The sequence below is a fragment of the Brachyistius frenatus genome, unplaced genomic scaffold, assembly GCF_029030835.1.
Source record: "Brachyistius frenatus isolate BFR_SWC_R1_liver_20210118 unplaced genomic scaffold, ASM2903083v1 Contig_58, whole genome shotgun sequence".
In the NCBI taxonomy this organism is placed as follows: Eukaryota; Metazoa; Chordata; class Actinopteri; family Embiotocidae; genus Brachyistius; species Brachyistius frenatus.
Genome location: NW_027210657.1, coordinates 631,027 through 650,098, shown reverse-complemented (window position 1 = coordinate 650,098; position 19,072 = coordinate 631,027). Strand labels below are relative to the sequence as shown.

General features: G+C 38.9%; 1 protein-coding gene across 1 annotated transcript in view; it reads left to right on the top strand.

Moving 5' to 3' along the window:
- Positions 1-19,072, top strand: part of LOC138624996 (A disintegrin and metalloproteinase with thrombospondin motifs 7) — a 65,615-nt gene that overhangs the window by 43,010 nt on the left and 3,533 nt on the right. The window contains exons 17-23 of the mRNA XM_069705609.1: positions 4,104-4,230; positions 4,883-5,096; positions 6,141-7,937; positions 8,278-8,430; positions 9,509-9,682; positions 10,785-10,931; positions 11,250-11,412. Of these exons, the coding sequence (XP_069561710.1) occupies positions 4,104-4,230; positions 4,883-5,096; positions 6,141-7,937; positions 8,278-8,430; positions 9,509-9,682; positions 10,785-10,931; positions 11,250-11,412 (2,775 nt within the window). The remainder of the gene's footprint in view (positions 1-4,103; positions 4,231-4,882; positions 5,097-6,140; positions 7,938-8,277; positions 8,431-9,508; positions 9,683-10,784; positions 10,932-11,249; positions 11,413-19,072) is intronic.

Genomic DNA, 19,072 nt, shown 5'->3' with positions numbered 1-19,072 from the left:
CCTCTGGAAGACACTGCAGGTGCATCAAATCAGACAAACAGATGCAAAATCAGCTTCAACCCTGAAGTCATACAAAAACTGAACAGTGTCAAAGATGAACACTGGCTGACTGATACCAGCACTTTACCTTGAGGTCTACGTGTTTAAACTCCAAACGGCGCCATATATTGCTGTACTCACGAATAACGGCAGTACTTAAATATAAATAGATTGTATATAGACCCGCAAAATATCATCAAATGTTTAATAAAGGTGCAATACCTCAGCTACCTCACTGTTCTTACGGGGCTGCACAGCAAATACACGGATATCTTCTTTTCTTTCTTTTTTTACCCTCTTTTTGCACCGATTCAGATTGCTTTTGTTGAATGTGAATGAATGAAGCAAGGTGTAACGTGCAACGACAAACGAAAGAATTCTATTCTTCAACTCCATTCTAGAATAACTGCATTGCTATTGTACATTCTCCAGCTTAAAGGGTCAATTCCTTGACCTTTCTAATTCTATTTCAGCATGAAAGTGCTTGACGGATACATCTTTTTGTCACATTTCTGTACTTTAAACTAAAAAACTTTGTTTGCTTACACAACTGAAGAGGAGACAAAGAGAGGAAATATATTACAGCAGAGCCTGAGCAAAGGTTGGTGACCTCTTTTTCCTTGTTTTTTTATGACCATAATTGCACAAACCTTTGCCAATGGAATCATTTCATACAGGAAGTTAAAATTAGGAAGGACTAATAAAGAAATGGCCTCTGACGCGTCTATTTCCATTCATCTTTTCGTATATATTCACTGTCACCTGTTATGTCAGATTTTATTCCAAAATCGAAATCGTCTATCTGTTCTGTTGAAGGTCGTTCTCCTTCAGCTGCAGACTCTCCTGGAAGAGAAGAATTTCAGTCTTGTTTTAAAACGACACTGAAGCCACCATTTTACTGTCTAAAGATCTTCTGTTTGTCTGCCACTCTGATGCTTTTAGAGTAAGGGTTTTCAACGTTTTTCAGTCCAAGGACCCCCAAACTTTTTTTTTTTTTTTTTTTTTTTTACAGCGGTATCTTCTCTTGAAATAATATTGCAGCGTGCGTCCTTGTGTCTGGGATCTTAGTCAGCTGGGGACTGGTGGTTAATATGGTCGACCCCTGGCGTTTTATCTCCCGGTTTGAGTGCCTTCAATCATCGAGTGCTTTGGCATTTAAGGGTTTACTCTGAAAGGGTGTAAATCATATTGACTGACGGGAGCTTTTCAGTCAGCGTTGGTGGATTTCCATCTTTCTCAGCTCATCTCACAATCTAAAGGTTCCTTCTTGATCCCGTGATTTTTTTTTTTTTTCCTTGTACATCTTTAATTGATATGGCATCTTTCTTCCACTGGACTGGACTTAAATTAAACGAAAACTGAGATTACAGTCTGTGGACCTGGTGACTCCTTTGGTTTTCCTGACTTCACCCCAAAACCACCCTACTATAAGCCTTTTTACAGTGCCCCTAAATTTAAGAAACAAACAAAGTCTTATTGTTTGTTTTAAGCTCTTTCCTACTTCACAGCTGTTTTACCTCTGTACTCCTCTAAGGCACTAAAGTCCTTTGACTAGATGTTTTTGGTGTTTCTGAGGTCAAGACTGAAGCTCACGGGATTTCGTAGGAACGGCTACAAAACTTTGGAACAGTTTACCCCTCCACATTAAGGCTGGGACATTTTTTTCTCTGAGGTTTTAAGATAAGTTGATACAGGTGATAAACCTCTTTGAGACTTTTTGCTCTGTTATCTGTGTTTTTATGCTCTGATGTTTTTGTGTTTTATGTCTTAATTCTTTTTATATATCTATATATATATACAATACTTTAGTGAAATTCTGTTGTTTTAAATGTGCCTCGAAAACTTGAATTTGACATTACTCCGCTTGACTTCTGTTTCTGAAAATCATCAACGTATACCACAGTAGTGTAGGATGTCCGTCTGAGCGCAGGATGTTATCTTTTTTTAATAAGTTAAAAAAAAAAAAAAAGGAAATTAATTCTTGAGAGTAGTTCTAATTCATCCAAAATTAAAAAAAAAAAAAAAAAGAATCTGAAAGTAACAAGTTGAATCATATTTTAAGAGCTGAACTGGTTTATTAGGTTTCTATCAAAGTTTAATCTTTAGCTTCCGCTCCTACTTTCCACAGATGCTGCAGAATTGTTTTTGTTCGATGATTAAATATTTCGTACTTTTTCTCTGTTTAGACTTTTATTTGCAAAAGCATGTGCCTTTTTTTTTTTTTTTTTTTTATCAAAGAACCAGATATTTATTATTGCAGCTGCTCATGACATGAGTACAAGGGCATCACAGTACAAACAACGCTGAGCAGAAACAACAGACGTGCCAATAATTAATAATTACAGGTCAACACGGGACAGTCTTCGAATCTACATTAAGCTATTTTATCAAGTTAAAATTCCTTCCAGATTCCCTCTGTGGTGTTTGGTGGTCTCTGGTGTACCAAAATAGCCTCGACCTGACTGATGGGCCTTGAACCTCAATTAGAGCCTCTACAGTTTGAAGTAAAGGAAATCAATGAAACTGTTGTCCTGTTCTGATGGACGAATATAAAACTTGAAAGCACGTCCCATTGGTGAAAGCTAACCTGTTTTAAATGTAGCACTGCAAATTCAATCATGGTGAATTTGATCATGTCAATGCCTCCAGAAGTAACGAGCTTCACAGACCAGACTGAAATCTTTGATGTTTGGTCTGTGTTGATAGATTCATGACCTCAATCTCTTAACACATCAAGTGTTTTTCCATTTCTTCACCTTTCTGTATATAACATAGCATAAATTAACATTTTGAACAGATTTAATGTGAAGTCCTCTGTATTTACTTCTTCCTGACCGAGCCTCAAACATTTGTTTATGTTGGTGGGAATAGTTTTTATCTATGAACTCTCAAATCTTTGTAGCTTTCAAAATATTTGGGGTTGTAAAGGTTTCCCAAGAGCAGCAGCTTTAGTTCTCTCAGCCGTGTTGTTGAGTTGTTTGTAATAAGGAGCAGTGCAGCAGCAGCAAAGTGCTGCAGAAATAGGCCTGGCTTTTTGGGCATTTTGCAGTTGTTATTACTATGTATTGCTGAAATGCGACTCGAGCCGACCTCTTAGACCTCATTTTGATCACTGGCTTGAGTAGACAAAATAGCTTCACTTTATGTGACAGGAGATTCTTTTTTTCTTCTCACCACGGGGCTTGGCAAACAAGTTGCCTCACAAAACCCGGTGTCCCCATTTCATCAACAGTCAGAATGTATTAGACGACAAATGTCAACCCCGGGACAAGATCACAAACTATTATTTGTTCAAAGAGTGTTTGAATTTCGACAAAAACCCCATGGAATCAATAGGGAACGTTTTACTCGATTTTCTTTTGATTTTGGCATCCGCATGGTTTTCAATCTAGGGGAGCTGTCATGACCTTTTGAGAGATTTCTTTGAAGGTGTAAATTAACTATCAGACACACATGCAGCCCTCAGCAGGATCAGAGCAGAGGGCACTCTGAGGTAAGTGTTGTCTCCTGCTCCAATAGAGTGGACGTCCCCTCAGGATGGAGAGAGGAATGATGGAGAGTGGTATCGCAGCATGAGATAAGCCCGTCACAGCCCCAGGGGACAAGTCCTTTTATGCAGTGCTTTGTCTGGTGCTGTTTGAAACCTGCATTTGACACTCTTTTGTGCGTCAGTTGCTGTCATTTTAACCTTGTTTTGGGGATAATCATTTTGGAAATGGTATGACTTTGCTGAGAAGAGAAGACATTTTTTTTCTCTTTACTTACATATACCGGGATACATCGAGTTAACAAACAAAATGTCAATATACCGGGATACATCGAGTTAACAAACAAAACGTGAATTAAATGGACAACTTTGTTTTAAATCCCTGAAACGTGATGTGAATTAGTAATTTGCACAATAAAAACATCCAGCTGGTTTCATGTTAATGTCTTTGTATGTCTTTGGTGTTGGATTCTGGTTTCATAATATGTAACATTGAACTATGTTGTTGTGGATGTTTATTTCTTAATTACCCACTTGGTGTCTCAAAAACGTTTGTCTCCTCTGCCTCGTTCTCCAGGTGTTCAGAGGCAAATTGTTCACTGTGTGGAAAAGACAATGGGGATAGTCGAGGAGCACTTCTGTGACCCCTTGACCCGACCTGACGATAACCGAACCAGCTGTAACAAGGACCCATGTCCAGCCATGTGAGTTTACCTTTCAGATGTTATTTACCCAGCTGTGCTCAGGGACACAAACCTAAATAAAAACACCTGTTTGTTTTTTTTTCAACCCTTGCAGGAGCGAACACTTTGTAGTTTGTAGTGTGCATGGAAACAAACAAGCTTAGCAACCAAAAGGTTGCCAATTCGCAATATTTCTACAGCAGAATTTTATGGCAGTTTAATGAGAAAATTACATACGTTGCAGTGTCTTTCAACTTCTTTTTTCAAACTCTTGAAGACAAATTATGGTTATGTTGAAAGGATAAACTTCTTCACGTCAGAAGTAGGTTTTTTTTTTTTTTTACTGAAGAAGGAAGTCAAGGGAAGTAAAACGGCTTGCAGGACACAGCTGGCAGGTCGCTGAGATCAAAGAAGCGTCACTCTTCAGACATTCTTACTTCCACACATTTTCAAAAATGATCGAAAGATCGATCTTTCTGTGCACAACTTCTAAATGAAGCGGAAAGTTGAGCCAATTTCAGTAGTCTAGTATTTGTAACACGGAACACTTTGTCAATACCCATCTTAAATATTTGTAATTATATTTTCGCACAGCTGTAATATACAGTAATTTTTCATCACGGGTGTACTATTAAATTGGAAATCTTTGCATCCTTTGTGTTTCTGTGTGCAGATGGTGGGTTGGAGAGTGGCAGAAATGCTCAGCAAGCTGTGGGAACTCAGGTCTGGCTAAAAGGACGGTCCTCTGCATCCAGGCAGTCAGTGTGGAGGAACAGAAAGCCTTGGCATCCACTGACTGTGAACACATCCCTAAACCCGAATCCCAATCCTCCTGCAACACACACATCCCCTGCCCAGCAGACTGGACCACTGGCAGCTGGTCAAAGGTCCGTTTGATCTGGAAAATTTGTTTCTGCTTTGTCGATAACTTGGCTGTTTCAGAAGGAAATACAAATGCATATTGTTCTGCAATTTTACAGCCACTTTCACATTTTGTGAAAATGTTGAATTTTTCAGTAATTGTGTTAATTTCTTCTTTTTGGCAGCATGTGTTACGAAACATTTCACATCTCAAGCTTCTTAAAATACAAATGCCACGCACCACATTTACTTCTTACCTACCTTTACCTTTAGTGTTTCAGATAATTGAGGATATAGTTAATTACTTTCAGCCAGCATCTCACCTCAGATTTTTGTCATACCAATGTTGCATTCATAAACAACTGGGAAGTGGGAAATTTCTGATCTCCGAGTGGGAGAAAACCCCTGAACACCCGTTGAACTGGGAATATTTCATCCGGCACCATCTTGAGATCAAATTTTAGTTTGTCCAATACTTTAGTTTATGACAAAATACCTGCAAAGCTAATGACATTCCCACCAATCACATTTGTTCTTTGTTATTCTGTGCTTATTGGCAGATGCTGTCCTGCCCACTCTGAGCACAATCTCGTCTAATTCAAAAATGTTAGCATGCTAATATACTAAAATCTGTTAAATGTGGTAAACATTGCCTTTTGAACATCACCATTTTGCCGCACAGCCTGACAGGGACGATAGCATGGCTGTAGACTCTTTCTTTCAGTCCTGGTTACGCCTGTTGTTGAGACCTCCAGACTAAAGAGGATTTTCCTTGACAGCTGCTTAAATTTGGACTGACTTTAACAAGAAGCTTAGGCGAACAGAGTGACTATTGTTTTTTGCTTACTTTGCAAAACTTTGATTTATATACTTATATTTTCTTGACTTTTTCCACTAAGAATATATAGTAGTTTTAAATACATTTTTAATGATTCATTGCATAGTGTTTCTTTCTTTTTTTTCTTTTTTTTAAGTACATTGTAAACTTATAGGCCTTGGCAAAATATCAGTGAAGTTTCTGGTACCTGTAATCACTGACTCACCCTGGTTTTGTCTCTTCTTTCCTGCAGTGTTCACTGACTTGTGGAAATGGAGTGCGTCACCGTAACCTAACCTGTTCTAGAAACACAGGCGTTGACTGTGACCCCCTGAAAAAACCTCTAGCTGTCAGTACCTGCTACACTCAGGACTGTCCGCACGTTGTGGATAACTTTGGAAGTATCGAATGGTCCGGAAGCGGTTGGTCCAGCAAAGAAGTGCTCAATGAAATTAACCCCATACCCGAAATAAAACCTCCTCCCAAATACAGCAGCACCAGAGCCCAGCCAAAGATCAATAATGACCTTAATGACATTGTCGAGGGAGATTTTCACTACCACAATAACATTGAAAACATTGACCACTCTAAAGAGAGCAGTGTTCAAGTTGATGATTTTTACTACGACTATAATTTCATCAACTTTCACGAAGACTTGTCAGACGACTTTGAGGGAGACGAAAAGGATTCTGAGGACGGTTTCAGAATCAGTGGTTCACAAGAGGCAAAGCCAACCCCCAGTGTGAGAGAAAATGCTTACATGGAAACCACAACACCTCCCACGGCTGCTTCAACTGTGTCTTTGAAGACCACTGCCTATTCTTTGAAAAATGAAGATCCACAGAACACAAAAGTAGGCAATGTCAAGGATGGTGGAAGTACACCAACAAAAGAGTCTGAAAACATTGATGACTTCTTTTCTGAGGACTTTCTCCTGCCTGTGTCCACCACTCTCTCACCACCAGTGTCTCCAACTAAACATTCATACACAGTGAGAGGGAAACACGGCCGTCTGTGGGGGCTTGAAAACGTTAGCACAGTGCCTAGTCTGTTTTTAACTACAAAGCAGCCTGCACAGGAAGTAGGATTGGAGCATTATAGGGAGGAGGCTGAAAAAAACTCGAACAATTTCAATGTGGAGGAAAATCCTACTGAGGATGTCACTGTGACTTCAAAACATGCTGCTCCTACTACCAGACATCAAACCGCTGTCAGCGCTGTTTTCTCTGCAGCGGTGAGTTCTCAGGAGACGGAGGAACGTGATGAGTATATCTACGCAGACCAAGAAGATCGAGGGAGTCTAGAACCTTCAGGCTCTCCCACACCAGAAACTATCCTTCAGGTTACGACTAAAGTCCAAAGTGACGCTTCAGAAATACCTCAAACAACCAGTCAATCAGCAATAGTTCCAACTGCCCCCACAATGGAGGATTCGGGCATGGATGAGACTAACTTTAATGCGGTATATGCCACTAGTGAGAGTAACTCACGGGATACTGGCCTCGACCTCAACACAACTGCACTTCCGGCGTCTGAGGAATCCACTCCTTCTCCCACTCCCCTTCTTTCAATCTCAGGTAACCAAGAAGAATCCGATGACTCCACATCATTAACTGGAACAGAAATCATACCTCCCACACATCCGGAGGTTTCTATTCAACCTTCTCCAGCTTATTTCCGGACAGATACAACTGAACAGATACCTACGAACGGTGCATTCCCAGAAACGACTGGAACGGATTTGACGTCCCAAACGCCATTGTTTGATTTTTCTCATTTTGACAATAACAAAATAGTCAATCCTCCGATGGTCGGGAGCAGCATTTACAGTCAAACTGGCCCTTCGTATCAGTTTCCAACAAGCACAGATGCCCCTCCTCAACGCATAACAAAGCCAGTACAGCACATTGAATCACCAACACCTGCTGTGCGCACTTTGCCAACCCATCCACCTGTTCTGTGGCCAACTCCAGTGCCAACATATGTCCAAACATCAACCTACACACGAGCCAACAGAGCTGCCTACTGGAGCGCCGGCAACTGGAGCGCCGTAAGTACTTAATGCATTAATTTTGACATTCCACCTACTTTTATTTGCAGGCACAACGGTGATTGTCCTGCACACACTTAACATAATTGGAGACACAATTCCACCTCGAGCTAATGCACCTTATTTAAATTCACTGACTGAATTTTCATTGAACATTTGACCGATTGCCTTTTCCTCTCATCCTCACCCTGTTGTACATACCATTACATTTATTTATATTTAAATCAAAGCCAGACAACAATACACAAAAAAAATATCAGGATTTCTGTCCAGTTCAGGGAGGTTTTTTGTTCATGAAAGTGCAGCAGCTTTTCTAACATGTTTCTAAATTCCCTGGCAGTGCTCCACCAGCTGCGGCCTGGGTGCTATCTGGAGGACTTTGGCTTGCAGTACTGGATCAGAGTCCGACTGTGATCCAGCCAAGAGGCCTCCACCAGCCCAGCGATGTTACCTGCGCCCCTGCTCTATATGGAAAAACAGGGAATGGAGCAAGGTGAGACTTCTTTTTATATTATACCACCCAACTTTATTATTACATTACATTACATTTCATTTAGCTGACGCTTTTATCCAAAGCGACTTACAATAAGTGCATTTCAACCATGAGGGTACAAAACCCAGAACAACAGGAATCAAGTAAATACAATTTCTTCAAGAAAGCCAAACTACAAAGTGCTATCAGTAAGTGTCATTTTAAGTGCTACTACAGTTCTACTGTTCAAGGTAAAGTCGGAAGAGGTGTGTTTATACATATAACTATAGGTTTTCACACGTTTTTACCTTGAACATTACTGGTTTTCTTGTTTATACACGGCATATACACATTTTTAACATGTTGTATTTATTGATTTATTTTGATCCATTTTTGCTAAATTTTTATCTGCAGTGGTGACAAAGCTGATCGGGCCACCACTTTGGTCCACGCTGAAATATTGCAACAGCTTTTGAAATAGATTTGCTTTGTGTTCGATTTTTGTTGAACGTTAAATGCTGCTAAAAAAAATAATGCCAGTTCTATAAGCCTCAGTCTGAACTAAGACTGTGAGCATGGTAAAAATGACTGGTAAAAGTTTAGCGTGATGTGTATTGTTTTTTGTTGTTGTTAGCATTTAGCTCAAAGGGTTATGCCTGTGCAGCCTCACATAGGCTCTAGCGTGGATGTAAATATTTAAAACAAATACCAGATTATTTTGTGTAAAAATGATAATAATGAGCCCTAAATAAGGCAAGGATGAACCATCCTGGAAGTGCGAGGTGGTCAGACAGAGAGAACTGCTACTATTTGAAAAAGTTGTTCTGAATTTTCTGATTATTATTGCAGTTCTAGTCATTCAGGTCAGAGGTTAACCTGATGTACTAAGTCGAACGCAACTGGAACTGAAGCTTGGACGTCTCGTTATCATCTCATCCATCACTTCGCCTGAATTCATATCAGTGAGACTCTTCTGATGAGTAATGAAACCCATGAAAAACCACACAGCCAATCCAGTTGCCTTAGACTGAGCGAAACCCACAAGCCTCAGCAGGAGCTCACGCTGTTTGGATAACAATCCCGCCGTGTCTTTTCCCAGTGCTCCAAGAATTGCGAAGGAGGCATCAAATTACGAGAGGTCCAATGTTTTGACCTGAGGGATCAGAGGCCCCTACGACCTTTCCACTGCCGGGCCGTGTCCGCCAGACCGCAAACCCAAACGCCCTGCAACCTTCAGCCATGTCTCAACTGGTACTCGTCCTCCTGGGGACAGGTGAGCAACTTAAAGAGAATTATTAGAGACATTATGAAAAATGCAGTGGTGTATACTTTGGTTATTAAATGGGATAAAGTTAATGTGGCAGCAAAATATACTGTTTGACAACATATTGGATGTAAAACCTACATTTTCGGGCAGTTTTCACCGTTTGTCCATTTGAGATTCTTTTTCATTTATAATATCAAAATGCTGGACAACAGAAACTCTGTTCAAAGCACCCCCCATGTATTTTGAAATGAAATTGTGTCTAGACTGAAAACATCCAGGACATCAAAACACAAACAACATAACATGCCCTAAAGGATTATAATAATGTTTCATGTTCTTTATATTACTCTGCACATTTTCAAAGGAAGCCAATTTGTGTTTTTAATTGATTTTTGCAAGCATTCCTTACATTTTCTTCAGACTTCTTTGTTTCTATTGAACGTATTGCTGCACATACAAAGCAACATACAGAGATGTGAAAATATTTGAGATCAGTCATCATTCTCTGTTTGCATTTAGTCTTTCTTTTTTATTATTGATGTAATTGTCGTCTATCGATAGTGTGCCAGTCTCAGGATCTGAATCTGAGAATCTGAGAAAATCATTGTTAAAGAAAACAAGCCGAGAAGAAAAATGTATCAAACACACTGTATTTGTCGTGAAAAGTTTGGTGCAATGGAAAACTTGTTGATTTCAAAGCCTCCCACAAGTTCTGAACTGAAGAACAAATGTGGCATTTCAGAACAATTTGTGCTTTCAACTGACTTACCACAAAACAATTATGTGACAGAAAAGATTGATGGATTCTCCAGATGAAGTCTCCACAATTTGATTTTCAACAGACATTCAATATTCAATATTCTTCTGTACAAGCTTGGCAATCAGTTCAGTGTTGATGTAGGACAAAATTATGCATCTTCATACAACAATATGCTCCTCAGCATGTGTACTCACAGATAATAATGGTACATACTCACCATAACTGTTTGGTATTTTTTTACTTTAACATGTTATTCCTTGGATGTTGTTTTATATCTGTAATCCATAAATACGGTCAACCAACCTACTTACGGATTCCACGTTTCTTTTTGTGTGTTGTGTTGTTCAGTGCTCTGAGGTGTGTGGAGGAGGTGAGCAGCAGCGCATCGTCACCTGTCCAGAGGACGACGGATGTGACAGGGATCTTCAGCCCACCAATATCCAACCATGTAACAGCCAGCCGTGTGCTCAGTGGCTGACGGGATCATGGGGACAGGTGCGATCGTATTTATCGACCTGTATCTTGAAGAGGTTCCCTGCCATTGACTTTACCTTGATGTGGCATTAGAGACAAATGGATCTTAATTACATTTCGAATAAGTGGCATTTACAAAACCTCTAGCGGCTTAAAAAGTTCAATCCATTTGAAGAGTATCTACAGCAAGTTTGTAATAGAAAACCTGACAAAAACCTTATGAAATCTTTTAACGTGCTTCATTACGCAAAATTTAATGTGACTGGAAACACGTGATCCAACCAGATGGTAAATTACCGTACTGTAACATTTCGAAACTGTTCTTATCTCTCCGTGCAGTGTTCAGCCTCTTGTGGTGGCGGGGTGCAGCATCGACTCATCAAATGTGTCGACACAAAGGCTGAGACAGACGAAGAAGTGGTTCAGGTTCAATGTGACCATGAACCGAAGCCTGAGAGCAACCAGAAGTGTAACTCACAGGAGTGCGAGAGCGCCCCCGCTGGTGAGTAAATCAAGATGTAAACAAACCCTTTTTCAGTTTTATGTAAGATGGTTATTTAATTGAGTAGTAATATAAATGTTTTACATGATCATTTAGATAATCCTCTGTACATGTCGAAATAACAGAATTAAGGTTTTATTAATGTGATTATCATAATTGCAGAGAGCACTTAAGGACTGTGTGTCTCTGGCTGATGATCTAGTTAAAAATATTAAATTCAAAACTGTTCCCCCGTTTGTGAAGCTGGACATATTTGTATTTTTCTGCTGGAACCATCGTTATTTACTCCCACTCAACACTGACACAGCAATTTGGATTTGTTTTGTACAAGTATTATGTGTCAGTGTAATCTAAATTTTATCAAAAACAGATGAAACACTTAATAAAGCCATATAAAGGGGGTGTTTGTTGTTCGCTCTGTTTCCTCACAGCAAGAAAACATTTTAATGTTTTCACAGTTTTCTTTCTAAATCAGTTCAGCACTACTAAATTGACAAGAACCAGGCAAAGTAAAACAAATACCGGCAGCAGTGTTTTCGACCACATGGAGCTATGCACTTTGCTGCACTGTGCTGTCGGCAGCAGCAGCATTGATATGACTGTGAATCAACCAGCTCTTCCTTCAAGATTCCACATGATAAGACCAGTGGAAAGACTGACTTCTGTAGCCTCAAAGGCTGTCTTTGTTAACCAGGCATGCAGACAACGAGTTGAAATGGTTTTTTTTTTTTGCACTTGGACAAGAAGACATTTGCTATCAAAGCAGCCATTCACAACAGGGAAATTATAGGCTGTGTGTCTTCTTCTGCCTGAAGCACATCAGTCACGGCTCGACATTTCCACTTTTGATTTTGTTTGAGTTGGGCTCTGTCATACTGCATCCCACAAACCTTTTCCTTAGAGGAGGTGGAGGTATACACCTGTCTTTGATCTGCTTGTATCTTTGAAGACGATGATTAGTAAAGGCTCTCATTTGTGCGCTAGAGGTGTATTTTTGCTCCAGTCAACGTTTGAAGATGCAAGTTACAGCTGCTTTTTTTTGTAGTATATGTTCCTCGTGGTTTATTCAATGTATACCAATTAGCCAAAACAATATGATCACCCACATGTGACACAAGTAAAGTTGACTATCTCATATCTCATAACAGCAGCACATGGGGGTCGTGTTTACCGACAAGAATACCAAATCAAAATTTTCCACAAGCCTGAAGTTCACGAGTTGTGACGTTTGTGCTGACGTTTACACAATAAGCAGAGGCCAAAGAAATTCATTTTTGTTAGATATTAAGCTACTATATTGTAATTTGAGTCGCGGAGCATTACATTACCCCCCCGTTATGTTGCTGAACTGTTAGCCTGTGTAGCTTCCAGATGCCGTCCGCTTTGTCATTGCCGAGCGACATTGTTTTTACGACTTACCTACTTGAACGCCAAACTTGGGTTGCACACGACTTCAATGTCGTCACAAGTTCCATTGTAGCGCAGCAATATATTAGATGGCAGGTGAACAGTCGGTTGTTGTTGTTGTTGTCAACGTGTTAGCTACTGCGGCACAACATGCAGAAAACAGTATTTATTTTTATTTTTTTATTTAAATTAAAGAACAAGTCTGATCTGTGGTGACTCCACCGCACAGCTCACAGGACTTAAAAGATGTGCTGCTCATGTGTCTGTGTCAGATACTAACGAGCACCTTCAGGGCCCAACAGCATATTAAACGTTTAAATGTTTTGGCTTATCGGTGTAGATTTAATCTTGGAGTTTAATTAACTACTTCTTAATGATGAAATACATTTTAATACAAGATAAATATCACTACTCTTTAAAAATATTGATCCTTTTTGCAGCTCTATGCAGCTTTATGTGTGTGCCTTCTGCAATCAAACAAACATCATTTTCACTTTTTCGTTCCATTTTCTGATGTCGGCCACAGCGGTTCGTTGGCATTTCTGTTTTATATCTCAGATATGAAATCACAGTGTTCCTCGGAGGGCAGCCTGTTAGAGTCTGAATGCCAGCTTTGCTGACATTTTGAAGGCATAAAGGTATAAACGTGTTATCGTAAATATTCGAGGCGTATGATAACGCGCCACGTGACCCTCCATCCCTCCAGTTATGTATTTGTTTATGTATTTTTCTTTCAGCGAGGCGACTACATGATTGCAAATGTTTATTTTTGACCCCTGTTGTCAGAAGGGGCTTTCAGTCAGACTTCGCACTGCAGTCTGTGCAGTCAGCTTTACACGATCAGACAATCATGTTTTTACATTATATTCCACGTGTGACATTCTCCACGTGCTTTTTATTTATTTGTATTTTTTTTGGTAGGTGTTTTACACAAAGGACAACAACAAAAGACGATGAAACCATCCTTCTGAATTAAACAGTGCCATGAATCAGAATACCATAATTACATCTCACTGAAATTTAAATGTATTAATTGTATAAATGTCAGTAAAAATGTATAAATTAAACAGTAAAATGAATTTCAGAGATTTAAGGATGACCAAAGTCTAACCAGGTTTTTTTGGTGCAATGCAGTCATACATCAAGAACATTAGCACGTTTTACTTTTTACAAAAATTTACAAAATAAAATAAAGGCATTATGTGACTTACCGTAGAAATAATGCCAGTAATATATATGACCTTCTTAAACTGACAAATACAGAAAATGTAAAATATTGTATTCAGCCTGTTAAAACTATCCAAAGTGTAAAACCCGACCCTGAAATGAAAACCAACGGAATTGATTATTTTGCTGCATTTTAACATACAGTTTATGGACAGATATTAATTCGGAGCCATTGTGATGTTCAATTTAACCGAGAGGGATCACAGCTAGAATTAGACACAGATCAGAAACATTTGTCACTTACAGGGGATGGACATGCAAAGAAATAGATTTGATCTGTTGTATATAGAATATGCTTGTGTGTATCTTAAACCTTGTCAACTATAATCTTTGTAGTTTTTCTAAAACTAATGTTAAATGTCAGTCATCAAACAGTATTTTTCTGTGGACGATGGTGAAGGTGGTCAGAAGTCTAATCAGATCTGACATGGGGAACATGTCTCCTGACATTTAATAACATCTGGATGTTATTCAATATGTCCCCCATATTGAATAATCCAATACTCCGCTCCTAGATTAAAACCGCTCTTTGCTGTAGATTCGTGTTTTTGTCAGAGCCCGAGAGGCCAAAGCTTCTCTTAATAACTTCCTCTCTGAAATGTTGTCGGGAAACCGCAAGAACAAAGCCGGTAACTTGAATTCAGAGTTCGGCGGGTGCTGTGACACACAAACGTGCCAGACCAGGTGTGCAGCTGCGTGACACGTTTATCACACCAGATAATAGAGCGGGAGGTCATTAATATCCCACCGCGGGGTTTGCTTTATTTGTCAGTAGGAGGCTAAAATGAAGGTGGTGGTGGGGGGGGGTTCGTCCTCCACACGGATTACACACGTGCTTTTGAATCATTGGATTTATTCATCGGGGTCGTATGTGTCCTCCTACAACCTCAACTGCAGGAGGGGCACTGAAGTCCTGATCCTGAGCGGCTGCTTAAAAGAAGATCACGTGTATCATTGATGTCAGTACATGAGCACAACCCTCAAGGAGATTCTGTCTCGGTATTGATTTGATTTCAGTGTTTTTTAATGGAGGTCGCCCACACACCTCAAGTCTAACACCTAGTTAGGTTTCATTTTTTTGTTTGTTTGAACGACAGTCTGAAGTAGCATGTATGTTAGTTAATGTTTTCTTGTTATTATTCTGTTTTTACAAGAAACTTCTCTTTCTATAACAACATATCAATAAATTTAGTCAAATCATTAAACCCAAAACCAACACATCTCATGAATTCAAACATTATTTTTTTTATAAGATGATACGTTGTTACGACAAGAAATTCCTAAATGGTGTTAAAACATCGGCCAGACAGAATTAAACCTTCTGCACAAGTTTAAATGTGGTTACATAAAGTTGTGTTGCACCTATTGTAATGATTTGGTGGAGAGTGCCTGAAGCTTGTAACAGAGTAATATGAGTTGATACAGGCAAGCAGTGTATTTCAGGGCATCCACAAGCAATTAAATAGTTAATTAACATTTTAATCATTACTCTGTCACATTCTCAGAGTATTTATCGTGCTCTTGTTGATGAAAGTCTTAAATGTAGCAGCAGTTGGACGCGCCAGTGAGAGTCATGGTTCTGAGATGTCTATTTCCTGTGCAGTCGTTGACATTTTTTCCACTAATATATCCACAATATATCAACAAGCTGTCTTGCACTAATGTTTATTTTATCTTTGTGTCAGCAACATGATACATTAATTTACAAAGTGTTTTACACATGGAATGGGCAAACGTCCAAACAATCCTTTAAGCTGTAACCTTGCAAAGTGTCACACACCAGAGCCTGTGGGCGGCCGAACCAAAAGTAGTTGAATACTTTAAATTGAATTTTTTTTATGGATTATGATATGGATTGCAGTTTTGTGGATTTTGATAGCGTATTAAAAAACAACAGCCTGTTTGACGTTACATTTCATTTGACATTACATTTCATTTGACCAACGCTTTTGCAACTTACGCGAAGAATATTCAAGCATTGTACTGTAGGAGCTGGATATTGAATTTTTAGAGTTAATCAAACAACTAAACTTGACGGAGGTTACATTACTATTTTTTATTATTTTTTATTATTACATGTTAATGTTTTCAGTTGAAGGGTAATAGATCTGTTATGACTACCTAATATTTATTTTGTAAATTGGATGTGACTTGGTGCTGGTTGGGTCTGAGTAATGTAGCTCTGTTTCTGTAACCATCAGGGCTGCATTTCTTTTTTTCTTGTCACAAGTTTTGAAATATCATTTTGCAGGCCAACACTGTGACATTAGAGATACAGTCTGTTGTTTGCACTCACTCTGCATTTTGTCTGGAAAAGACAGAGAGGAGCAAGGAAGAAGGTCAAGCTGAAAAATTACTGCTGTCTGAAGGTCTGTCTGCAGACATACATTCCCACAGCACTAAGGTCATGTTTGGAGCTGATACGCTTCATTGTATGGGTTTTACGTATAGTTATGAGTGATAACATTATTGTGCTTATGGCTTCGGTTCCTAATACAAATCAAAATTGAAACAAAAAATAAAAGTTATGTAGTTTGTGTGTGTGTAATGTGTCAACGTCTAAAACCTGACGAGAGATAATGGTGAACATAATAGTCACTTTAGTTATATTGCACCTAAAATCAGAATAAAGGTTTTAGAACTTAAAATATAAACCAGATCATTATAACCAATACTATCTGTTAAGTTAAAAACATACAAGAAAAGTGAGTTTTAAAGAGGAATCTACAGACAAGGAAGTCCACAGCTAAGGAGCCCAAAAAAGCAAAGACCCAGATCTTAAACAGCAATGAGGTTCATAGGGAGATAGCAGATCAGATGTAGGCAGGAGCCAGACCATTGATGACTTCAAAACATACTGTTAAATAAATCAATTCTAAATACTTCAACAGTGAAGGGCAGCAAGAGTTGGTATGATGTAATCATTTCTCTTAGTATGAGGTTAAAAGCCTGACAGCAGTGTTTTGTATCAACTGCAGTCCCTGCATATTCCCCTCCCTGATACCAGAATAAAGTGCATTGCAATAGTGAAGTCTGGAAGACATACAAGCATGGATGACCTTTTCTAAGTCTGCAGAGGAAACTGTCTTAGTTGGGCGAAGCAGCACTGCACTACCTTTGCCACTTGAACATCAAAGGAAACTAAAATAACACCTATAGGTTGCAGGCTTCTTTTAGAACATCAGTAGATAAAATAATTATTAGACATCCAATTTTTGATTTCAATGAGGCAGGACATAATACTCAATACAGCAGAGGTTCCAGGCTTTTTTTTTTAAACATATAATTGGATGTCATCCGCGCGGCAATGAAAATCAACACCATGTGTAATTTGCCTCTGGGGTGGCATGGATAAAATAAATGAGAGGTGCCAAACTAGATCCTTGAGGGATCCCACAATATCTAGGAGCACAAGAGGAGGAGGCATCTCCAAACATTACAGAGGAATCTTTAAGGAATCGACAAATAGGAAATCAACCAGTTCAAAACTACTTCACTGATACTAACATAGTTCTTCAGATGGCTGATTAAGACATGATGGTCTTCTGTGTCAAAGGCTGAGCTGAGGTTAAGGAGTTCAGGCCAGTGTCGGCTGCAAGATGTAGTTCACTGATGACCTTGACCAGAGCAGTCTCAGTGCTGTGTTGGAGATGGAAATCAGATTTGTTTTTTTGTAAAAAGAATTGTGTTGAGTGAAACTTTTTTTTTTTTTTTTTTTTTTTTTTTTTTAAATCAAGTAGTTCAATTGAAGTAGGCAGATAGGTCAATTATGAACAGTCATTAATGGCTAAAAAAATTTTGATCAACCATTCGTAAAACGGCTTTTAAAAATCAAGTGGGACAGCAGTCTGATGGATTTGAAAAACCACAAAACACTTGTGACTTTTTTTTTGCCTGGTTTAAGATCTAACTTCATGTATTTTGTGTCATTCAATGATTTTTCACTCTGGTCTGTGTTCAGGTTTTTTTTTTTCCCCTGCCTCTTTCATTTGGCATGCTGTATTAATCCCTATATAACCTTTGAAATATAGGAATTGGAAGAAAAAAAAAAAAAGACACCCAACAGTTCACACAGTGAACAGTGTTCAGAAAAATCTTTTTTTCTTCAAATGAATAGCCTTGAATAGCCTGACATATACACATAACACATCATTTTCAGGTTCATTGCTGACAAATAATACTTCAATTGTCTGTCAGAGCAATTAGCCGTGGCCTGCGCTACTCAGGTATGTTGACTTTTCTCTCCCGAAAAAAAAGATTCCAACAGGAAAGCGTGGGTTGGTTTCCTTCTTCTTTTTTTCTACCGTGACAGTCACGTCATAACGGTTCTTGTGGGAAAGTAGATAACAGGTGGTAAAAGTAACTTAACTTCTGCCCCCGAAGGTGCTCCTAAATGAGAAGACAGTGAGCTCAATCCAACAACAGTATCGGGCTCTGAAACGGTGAATACCCGATGATCTGTAATGATTCATATAACAGACCCTGCACATATCACATTGTCCTGTTTTTCCAATTTCATGCTTCTGCTGTATGTGCTGTGATTTTGAATGACCACGAAGGGTTTTCTCTGACTGTCGACAAAAAACTGCACGCAAACGTATAAATTAAAAAAAAATTTGTAATCATTTTTGGACACATAGTTGTCTGGTTTCTTAATTATTCAATTTTGTAACGTAAATCTTTGCATGTGAGGCGCTTAGGAGAAGCTGTTAATTGCAGCTACACAAAACAACCTGGGTTAAACTCCCCCTCTGAAGTGCATGACAATTTAAGATTTGAACTGTGATGTGTCATTTGTTGTTTCAAAGTAAGCAAAATGTTCACACTGAAAACAAGAGTCACTACAGAGCAGCATTTGTTTCATGCTGACAATAATTACATCTGAAGCTGCAAAAGGTTAATTGGCATCAGTAACGTTTAGAAACAGTTATTCTGTCACTGGCCACGGTGTTTACTGTTGTTTGATAGAGTTCATCCTGTTGTTTTTAAGGTATATTCAGCAACTTAAAGCATTCCTGTTCACAAT